Source organism: Oncorhynchus masou, chromosome 26 (genome assembly GCF_036934945.1).
Source record: "Oncorhynchus masou masou isolate Uvic2021 chromosome 26, UVic_Omas_1.1, whole genome shotgun sequence".
Lineage (NCBI taxonomy): Eukaryota > Metazoa > Chordata > Actinopteri > Salmoniformes > Salmonidae > Oncorhynchus > Oncorhynchus masou.
The window spans coordinates 5,410,454-5,421,511 of NC_088237.1; the positions used below are offsets into that span (position 1 = coordinate 5,410,454).

The 11,058-nt window shown below is 43.5% G+C and overlaps 1 protein-coding gene across 2 annotated transcripts in view; it reads right to left on the reverse strand.

The window, feature by feature from the left end:
• LOC135514679 (segment polarity protein dishevelled homolog DVL-2-like) overlaps positions 1 to 4,880 on the reverse strand; it is a 30,723-nt gene extending 25,843 nt beyond the window's left edge. For both annotated transcript variants that reach the window (XM_064938186.1, XM_064938184.1), the window contains exon 1: positions 4,422 to 4,880. In XM_064938186.1, the coding sequence (XP_064794258.1) occupies positions 4,422 to 4,582 (161 nt within the window). In that variant the 5' untranslated portion in view covers positions 4,583 to 4,880. The remainder of the gene's footprint in view (positions 1 to 4,421) is intronic.
• Positions 4,881 to 11,058: the final 6,178 nt, after the last annotated feature.

Sequence of the window (11,058 nt, forward strand, 5' to 3'; positions counted from 1 at the left end):
TGGCTTCTGGACAACGGAAGAAAGTTGATATGAAAACCAATAGAACAGGAGAGAAATTGCATATCGGGAACATGCTGAAATCTTAACACTACGGCATACAATTACATTCTAGACGATTCTGTGCTTCCAACTTTGTGGCAACAGTTTGGGGAAGGCCCTTTCCAGTTTCAGCATGACAAAACCCCCGTGCACAAAGCGAGGTCCATTCAGAAATGGCTTGTCATGATTGGTGTGGAAAAACTCATATGGCCTGCACAGAGCCCTGACCTCAACCACAAACACCTTTGGGATGAATTGGAACGGCGACAGCCGTTCCAATTCAGTATTTGAACGTTTTTCATGTCTGGCAACAAAAAACAAAAAAAGTGTACTTCCTACCTTCGACATGGACTTCTTTTTTGTTCGAAACGCTGTCATAGTGTCGCCAAGAAAATGTATAAAAACTGTCTCAACAGCATAAATATTTTATGCAACTAGGGTAGAAAATATGCGTATTTGGTCAATATTACTTAGCAGAGCCGTTTAATCAAGGTACACATATCCTGTGCTTTTAACATATTGCACAGACACAGTTTGGCTACATTGTAAGCGCAAAGTGGCCACAAGTTGCATACGGGGCTCAGCTAGGACTTACTTTTGTAACGGAATGAAAACATTGAACAATGTGATTTAACTAATTGACGTTGGGAAAATAGACAGCAAAAATACATAATGGCTTTAAAGGTGCACTATGCAGATGTCACTGACATTTCCTAATTGCTAAAATTCTAATAGTTCACCTACTTTTGTTTGTGACAAAACAAGCAAGTATACTGTAGAGAATCATTGTTCCATCTAAACCGCTGTGAAATATATTTTCCATAACCAAAAATATTGTATTTTCACCTGGTGTGCAAAACCAAAAGTAAGACACAAAAAGGAGATGTATAGAAATAGTACACATTGAAATGCGAGTTATAGAGCCGTTCTGTGAATTTGGTTAGGTTTCCCAAAAGAGATACATTTTGCAGCTTTTAAAATGCCTGTAAACAGCTTGGGGAATTTTTTTCTCACAGATTCAATCACGTTATATTAGACAGTCACATGCCTGTGTTCATCATGGTTCTTACAGGAAAAGTTTTTTAAAAAAGTGATAAAATGTGCCCCTGGTGCATTCAGCTCAAATGATATGTAACACCCTGAGTGGACATGAAACAATGATACAAATAACAGGACAACAAAATACATATCATTTTCTTTTGGTGCAACTAGTGCTTTCTAACTGCACTGAACCAAAAGTGTCACTGTGGATGGAAGGAAAACTTATTCCAGTGGGCAAAAACCATTCATCTTGAAGCATACATACATACATACATACATACATACATACATACATACATACATACATACATACATACATAGCTCAAAAAAATAAAGGGAACACTTAAACAACACAATGTAACTCAGAGTCAATCACACTTCTGTGAAATCAAACTGTCCACTTAGGAAGCAACACTGATTGACAATAAATTTCACATGCTGTTGTGCAAATGGAATAGACAACAGGTGGAAATTATAGGCATTTACCAAGATACCCCCAATAAAGGAATGGTTCTGCAGGTGGTGACCAGGCCACTTCTCAGTTCCTATGCTTCCTGGCTGATGTTTTGGTCACTTTTGAATGCTTTCACTCTAGTGGTAGCATGAGACGTAGTCTACAACCAACACAAGTGGCTCAGGTAGTGCAGCTCATCCAGGATGGATGCGAGCTGTGGCAAGAAGGTTTGCTGTGTCTGTCAGCGTAGTGTCCAGAGCATGGAGGCGCTACCAGGAGACAGGCCAGTACATCAGGAGCCGTGGAGGAGGCCGTAGGAGGGCAACAACCCAGCAGCAGGACCGCTACCTCCGACTTTGTGCAAGGAGGAGCAGGAGGAGCACTGCCAGAGCCCTGCAAAATGACCTCCAGCAGGCCACAAATGTGCATGTGCCTGCTCAAACGGTCAGAAACAGACTCCATGAGGGTGGTATGAGGGCCCGGAGTCCACAGGTGGGGGTTGTGCTTACAGCCCAACACCGTGCAGGGCGTTTGGCATTTGCCAGAGAACACCAAGATTGGCAAATTCGCCACTGGCGCCCTGTGTTCTTCACAGATGAAAGCAGGTTCATACTGAGCACGTGACAGAGTCTGGAGACGCCGTGGAGAACGTTCTGCTGCCTGCAACATCCTCCAGCATGACCGGTTTGGCGGTGGGTCAGTCATGGTGTGGGGTGGCATTTCTTTGGGGGCCGCACAGCCCTCCATGTGCTCGCCAGAGGTAGCCTGACTGCCATTAGGTACCGAGATGAGATCCTCAGACCCCTTGTGAGACCATATGCTGGTGCGGTTGGCCCTGGGTTCCTCCTAATGCAAGACAATGCTCGACCTCATGTGGCTGGAGTATGTCAGCAGTTCCTGCAAGAGGAAGGCATTGATGCTATGGACTGGCCCACCCGTTCCCCAGACCCGAATCCAATTGAGCACATCTGGGACATCATGTCTCGCTCCATCCACCAACGCCACATTGCACCACAGACTGTCCAGGAGTTGGCGGATGCTTTAGTCCAGGTCTGGGAGGAGATCCCTCAGGAGACCTTCCGCCACCTCATCAGGAGCATGACCAGGCGTTGTAGGGAGGTCATACAGGCACGTGGAGGCCACACACACTACTGAGCCTAATTTTGACTTGTTTTAAGGACATTACATCAAAGTTGGATCAGCCTGTAGTGTGGTTTTCCACTTTAATTTTGAGTGTGACTCCAAATCCAGACCTCCATGGGTTGATAAATTTGATTTCCATTGATCATTTTGTTGTCAGCACATTCAACTATGTAAAGAAAAAAGTATTTAATAAGAATATTTAATTTATTCAGATCTAGGATGTGTTATTTTAGTGTTCCCTTAATTTTTTTGACCCAATTGATCATGATACTTTTCTGATAAAAAAAGTGGGGGTGCTAAAACATGCACCCTGATTTTGAACGTGGGGATGCAGGTCCTCCATCGCTCAGGCGCCTGTGTGTGTTTTCAACGGTTGAAGTTGCTAAATCATGGCGGTCATGCTTTAAATGGCTGGAACTGTGAATGTGTAAATCTAACCTCGGGCAGAGCAGGAAAGGCTCATTTGTTAAGGAGAATAGTCGACAGTCTGTGGCAGAGTGTTTTCTCCTGACTCTACTTAAGGGTCGAGAAGGAATGGGGTTTAGGTGAGGAGGAAGTGCAGCTGCTGTGAAGAGGGGAGAGTTCTGGCACTTAGCCCAAACACCGAGATTGCATTCCCAAATGGCACCATATTCACTATAGTGCACTACTTTTTTTGCACTACCCATAGGGCACTGGCCAAAAGTAGTGCACTATATAGGGAATAGGGTGCCATTTGTGACATATTCAAACACAAGAGGGATAGAAACACTGAAGACCCCCAGAGATGTATAGGCTATAGAACATCCTCTGTTTTAACAGTGCTGTTGAATAGGGAGTTGTGCATTTGTTTAATTTGCCTCTCACAAGAAAATATATTATTGGGACAGTAAAAACACATGTAGAATATCTAAATATAGGCCCATGTTCCATTAGCTGATCATATGCCTCCAGTCTAACTATTGGTTATTACTATATAATTAGGCCTACGTATTAATCTATGACTATACTTTCAAGGACAGAAATAAGGATTCACGGGTGAATGAAGGAGGCTGTTGAATAGCTACATCATGTGTGAATAAAATACTTTCATTTTAGGTTCTCTCTAAAGTGCACCAACTCACTGAATCCTAACTTGTTTGGATAGCTGTTACAATCAGTTACTTTGTGTCTCACTAAGAGAGCCATACTTGTTACATTGTTGCCAAAAGTTTGCAACATTGTTGCAACTCAGTCATAGCCAACTAAACTCCACGATTTAAGATCGAGTTGAGCCCCCACTAGTGTGGGAAGACTGGGGTTCTAAATGCAGGCTGTTCATTGAGTGCTGAAATTCCTCGTTTTTTACAAAAACGTCGTTTTATATGTCATTTCGGTGCTCCAATCCGCCAACACCAGTTGTTCACGTGGAGTTGACGGCTCCTCAGTGGTGCCTTTTCAGAATGCTCATTTACATTCCGGAGGATGATGCTGGCCCTGGCATTATTAGAGACTAAAAAACGACCTTGTGCACCAAGTCAGCAGTTTATCGCAGTAAAAACAACATATCCAGCAATAGTTCCTGGTCAACTGACATGGGACAGACCTACGTTAGGAAGCAATATCTGAATAGCAGTGTGCCATTTCTTTGTCGAATAATTCAATTCATGCCTCGTGACAGAAATGACTTCTGTCCAACATCAATTAGCCTAGGCCATTTAAGACAACCCGTAGCTGGAGTAGCAAACCAGCTTCAAAGCATCATCACATTAACAACCGTCCTTACCCGAAATCCTGATCCATAGATTTGAAGAAAAATTTATAATTCGGTTTGTTCAAAACTTGTTTGAAATCCAAAAGTGTTATGTCTTCCGAAGGAATAGGGATCTTCACCAGATACGGCGTCTCCTCCTCGTCTATGTGGTAGATTATTTTGGTTTCCGCCATTTCAGCAGCCTTTTTCGGTCCCTCAGAACTTTACACACCGAGTAGAACAGTACGAGTGGACGAGGTCTGACCGTAAAGTTACCCTCAGCAAACTATTCTACTTCTGAAATCGCGACCATGTAACTGCTTCGGTTGGTTGGTTACTTGCAGCTGTCCTTGCATACATTAATTATTCGGTCGCTTTCCAGTTTTGTTAATTCCCTCAGGTACGCTGAAATTCGTACAGTTTCCTACAACTTTTTAGGTATGAACTGAGTAGGGAAAGAGGGGGCACAAAGCTATCCCTGCACTGCCAGTAGCCAACGCGGCGTGTGACGTTATAGGCTACATAGACGTATCTTTACGCCCCTACATCCCCTTCCCTGCTCGGGATATCCAACTGAAATCCCAGCAGATAGCCTAGTAGTATATAGGCCGACTCATGATAGGAGTTTCACATGGTACAATAAAATTGTCTTGTACCCGATGTAAAAAAAAATATTCCATATTATTAAAGCTTATCCAATGCTCTGATATATAGGATTTGACCCAGCCTGCATTCAATGAAAAAACAGAATGCTTTAAGACTGATTGGCATCTGGCAATTAGGTCTATCAAAGACGAATCACATTAACTCTGTGTAATAACAAATATATACACTGCTCAAAAAAATAAAGGGAACACTTAAACAACCCAATGTAACTCCAAGTCAATCACACTTCTGTGAAATCAAACTGTCCACTTAGGAAGCAACACTGATAGACAATACATTTCACATGCTGTTGTGCAAATGGAATAGACAACAGGTGTAAATTATAGGCAATTAGCAAGACACCCCCAATAAAGGAGTGGTTCTGCAGGTGGTGACCAAAGACCACTTCTCAGTTCCTATGCGTCCTGGCTTCTGGTACAGTCAAACTAAACAGTGCAAAAAATGTGGAACGTTTCCTTACATGCCAGAATGTCGAATAATAATACATTTACTCTACCAGTAGTCCATTCCTTCTCACTCATCTCCACTCAACACGCCTTCAGTTTCAAAGAGAAGACCTGCTTCTGCCATCTTACCGAACCCAATAAACACCTTTCAATTTGCATTGTTGGATTAGGGCTGGAGGACTGCATTTGTCACCCCCCCCAAAAAAAACATGATATTCTACACATTTTGTCATGAGGCTGAGAACATTTTGCAATTTTAAAGCAAATTTCCTGCAATTCTACACATTTTGCTATCATATGCAATTTAGGGGCCCCGGAACATGCCCTGCGTACCCATTCGGTAATACTACCCTGATAGCAAGCAACTGAAAGGTGCATACACGCCACCTACTGTACTGGATTGTGAGGCCGGTCACGGCCACCCTATTAATCTATTTATCTTATCTAGCCCTGTGTTTCCACCTACTATTCTGGAGTGTGAATTCCTTACACTGTGACACAAAATGGAAGGGGAAAAGGACAGGAAAATATAATAAAATTGCCCTACCATCTTAAAACCTCACCACCATTTGTTTTGAATTTTATGTACACTCCTCAAAAAAATAAAGGGAACACTTAAACAACACAATGCATAGTGGGGCAAAACAGTATTTAGTCAGCCACCAATTGTGCAAGTTCTCCCACTTAAAAAGATGAGAGAGGCAGGTAATTTTCATCATAGGTACACTTCAACTATGACAGACAAAAGGAGGGGAAAAAAATCCAGAAAATCACATTGTAGGATTTTTTTATGAATTTATTTGCAAATTATGGTGGAAAATAAGTATTTGGTCAATAACAAAAGTTTATCTCAATACTTTGTTATATACCCTTTGTTGGCAATAACAGAGGTCAAACATTTTCTGTAAGGTTTTCACACACTGTTGCTGGTATTTTGGCCCATTCCTCCGTGCAGATCTCCTCTAGAGCAGTGATGTTTTGGGGCTGTTGCTGGGCAACACAGATTTTCAACTCCCTCCAAAGATTTTCTATGTGGTTGAGATCTGGAGACTGGCTAGGCCACTCCAGGACATTGAAATGCTTCCTACGAAGCCACTCCTTCGTTGCCCAGGCAGTGTGTTTGGGATCATTTTCATGCTGAAAGACCCAGCCACGTTTCATCTTCAATGCCCTTGCTGATGGTAGACTTTGTTACTTTGGTCCCAGCTCTCTGCAGGACATTTACTAGGTCCCCCGTGTGGTTCTGGGATTTTTGCTCACCGATCTTGTGATCATTTTGACCCCACGGGATGAGATCTTGCGTGGAGCCCCAGATCGAGGGAGATTATCAGTGGTCTTGTATGTCTTCCATTTCCTAATAATTGCTCCCAAAGTTGATTTCTTCAAACCAAGCTGCTTACCTATTGCAGATTCAGTCTTCCCAACCTGGTGCAGGTCTACAATTTTGTTTCTGGTGTCCTTTGACAGCTCTTTGGTCTTGGCCATAGTGGATTTTGGAGTGTGACTGTTTGAGGTTGTGGACAGGTGTCTTTTATACTGATAACAAGTTCAAACAGGTGCCATTAATACAGGTAACGAGTGGAGGACAGAGGAGCCTCTTAAATAAGAAGTTACAGGTCTGTGAGAGCCAGAAATCTTGCTTGTTTGTAGGTGACCAAATACTTATTTTCAAATAAATTCATTAAAAATCCTACAATGTGATTTTCTGGATTTCTATTCTAAATTTGTCTGTCATAGTTGAAGTGTACCTATGGTGAAAATTACAGGCCTCATCTTTTTAAGTGGGAGAACTTGCACAATTGGTGACTGACTAAATACTTTTTTGCCCCAATGTAACTCCATGATAGGCAATTAGCAAGACAACCCCGATAAAGGAGTGGTTCTGCAGGTGGTAACCACAGACCACTTCTCAGTTCTTATGCTTCCTGACTGATGTTTTGGTCACTTTTGAATGCTGGCGGTGCTTTCACTCTAGTGGTAGCATGAGACGGAGTCTACAACCCACACAAGTGGCTCAGGTAGTGCAGCTCATCCAGGATGGCACATCAATGCGAGCTGTGGCAAGAAGGTTTTCTGTGTCTGTCAGTGTAGTGACCAGAATATGGAGGCGCTACCAGGAGACAGGCCTGTACATCAGGAGACGTGGAGGAGGCCGTAGGAGGGCAACAACCCACCAGTAGCAGGACCGCTACCTCCGCCTTTGTGCAAGGAGGAGCAGGAGGAGCACTGCCAGAGCCCTGCAAAATGACCTCCAGCAGGCCACAAATGTGCATGTGTCTGCTCAAACGGTCAGAAACAGACTCCATGAGGGTGGTATGAGGGCCCGTCATCCACAGGTGGGGGTTGTGCTTACAGCCCAACACCGTGCAGGACATTTGGCATTTGCCAGAGAACACCAAGATTGGCAAATTCGCCACTGGCGCCCTGTGCTCTTCACAGATGAAAGCAGGTTCACACTGAGCACATGTGACAGACGTGACAGAGTCTGGAGACGCTGTGGAGAACGTTCTGCTGCTTGCAACATCCTCCAGCATGACCGGTTTGGCGGTGGGTCAGTCATGGTGTGGGGTGGCATTTCTTTGGGGGGCCGCACAGCCCTCCATGTGCTCGCCAGCGATAGCCTGACTGCCATTAGGTACCGAGATGAGATCCTCAGACCCTGGGTTCCTCCTAATGCAAGACAATGCTAGACCTCATGTGGCTGGAGTGTGTCAGCAGTTCCTGCAAGAGGAAAGCATTGATGCTATGGACTGGCCCGCCCGTTCTGGGAGGAGATCCCTCAGGAGACCATCCGCCACCTCATCAGGAGCATGACCAGGTGTTGTAGGGAGGTCATACAGGCACGTGGAGGCCACACACACTACATCAAAGTTGGATCAGCCTGTAGTGTGGTTTTCCACTTTAATTTTGAGTGTGACTCCAAGTCCAGACCTCCATGGGTTGATACATTTGATTTCCATTTATCATTTTTGTGTGATTTTGTTGTCAGCACATTCAACTATGTAAAGAAATAAGTATTTAATAAGAATATTTCATTCATTCAGATCTAGGATGTGTTATTTTAGTGTTACCTTTATTTTTTTGAGCAGTGTATAATGATTAAATGATGTATACATTTAAAGTAAAGATAGGACTATATCTAACACAATTCTACACTTTCTCTGTATAATGATGAAGAATGTTTGTCCATAAGAAAGAGGGACTGTTAGCAGGCAAGAAACTGTGGCAGACAACTTGTGACCACTGTGAAACTGATAACAGGGAAGGAAGTCTCCCCACCTAGGGAGAAAGATTGGGCTTGCAGTAGATTGTGTAACATGTGGCAGGATGTGATAAGCAATGTATGCAATGTAGGAGAAGACTTGTAAACTATATTGTCATTGTCTGAGAGGAGGGACATTTATGACGAAATGGGAGATATATAAACCAATGTACATGATATGATTGGTAGAGCTCTCGTAAATAAACGTTGCTGACTATTGTAGACTGGCCTCTGCCCTGTTTAATTTCAACAAGAACCTTACAAATTCTTGGTAACAGACCGAGTTGTTTAATTGAAGTTCGGTTTATGAACATTCAGAACACCATTCTACATCTGATCGTACACCAGGCCCGCAGCCTGGGAGGACAGGACAAGACCGTTCAACACACCTCAGTAGGAAAATCTTGTACACCTATGTACTTCTCTGCAGCTGCCACCACAACATATATTTTCTGTGGTTTATGTTCCATTTCTGCAGTACAGTTAATAACCATGGCTATGAATGCTAAGAAGCCAACCTTACTGAAACATGTTATTTCCAATCACTATTGGCCTCGGCCTACTCATAGAGAGCCTCTTACGATCCCTCGCCCTGAACCCATCTTCCTCTACGACTCTCTTCACTGCCTCCTCATACGATACCTTTTGAACTACACTGATCCTGCCAACCTCAACCAGCCTTTCTCTCACCAGACACTTCTGATCTCCAGCACCATGAGTACCACTATAGTTAACACACACAACTTTTTCCACAGATACTACACGTTCCTTTGTCTCATGCCCTAATGCATACTTCTCACATCTAGGAATCTCCCTCTTACACATAGTCATAAGCTTGGCACATAAGACACCATAATGGATTCGGGACAAAAACTCTCACAGGATAACTAACCCATCCTAACTTGACTTTGTTGGGTAAAGACTCTGCGTCAAAACTCCTCAGGACAGACAGTATCCGTTTCACCACGCTCTCCACCGGGTCTGTGTCGCACCAAGCGACATGAGTCACAAACACCGGGAATCCTCCATTTCTGTTGGTCCTCCTCAACACTTAGCGTCACTCCAGTTATCACTCCTTTCAATGGCGCCCTGCTGCGGAGTGCAAAGAAAGTCACAGTTCTTGTACCAAGGCGCGGAGTGTCAGCTCTCTCTGGATGAAAATCATCATATATCCACTTAGAGTTACTTTCACCGATTCAACAGGCCAACCACTTCTCCAACAATCCTGCCACCACATATGGATCAGCCAGAAGGCAAGGATCCATTCTCCCCAAAAATCTTGCCCCCACTGGGTAAGAATCATCCTTGTAAGCATCGGGACGAGGCCCGAAGTCGTCAGTCTTCAACACACCTGCCACCGCAGATAATTCATCCTAACCCTCTACCTGCCGCCATTACTCCCCAAGGTTTCCTGCCCATTTTCATCGCCATGATGCCTTAAAAAAATAAAAAAAATAATTAAGACTATGATTGGAAGAATCAGGTGTGTTGCCGATTGGCCTTCATATTGGCATACACTGTCCGTAGGGTTCAGGGACCGTATTTCACAGGCAGCCCAATTCTGATTTTTTTCCACAAATTTCTATTTTGACCAATCACAGATCTTTTCACATCCGATCTTTTTTTAAGGCTGATGTAACTGGTCAAAATACCAATTAGTGGAAAAAATAAACAATTGGGCCGCTTGTCTAAAACGCAGCCACAGTGTGAATCGTCACCTGATAATTTCGCATATCTGGCTTGTTCAAATCGGAAGAACAGTTACTGTGGCAGTCTCATGTGCATTTCTGACAGTAGCAAAGGTAGAGTTCCTGCCCGACTAGATGCGTAGGCATTGCATCAACCAATGGTTGCGTGCCACGCCATCAGACAAACATATCATATGTGTTTGGCTGATATATTAACCAGACCTAAGACCCTGTTCCTCATAAGACCCTTTATAACAAGCCCAACATTGCAAGCCCAATTTTCAAAGGAATGCCTTGTAACTTGATTAATCAGGAACCTTGAGACTTGTGACTAGCGATAGGTCTGGCTTTGCAAACTCAGGAAACCAATGCAGGCCAAAGAAATCTAGGAATGTTAGGATTTGCAGAAACATGTGAAAAGAGTTTCCATACTTTCCATGTGCAACATTCTTGTTTGTCGAGTCTACGGAATATGCCCTCTGATAATTTGTACATCTGAGTTGGACTAGAATTGGACTGAATCTGCCCTCAATTATAATGAAAAAGAATGACATATCTGCCCTGACCATCTTGAACTCATTAGATACCCCCGTAAAACACTGCAAAGG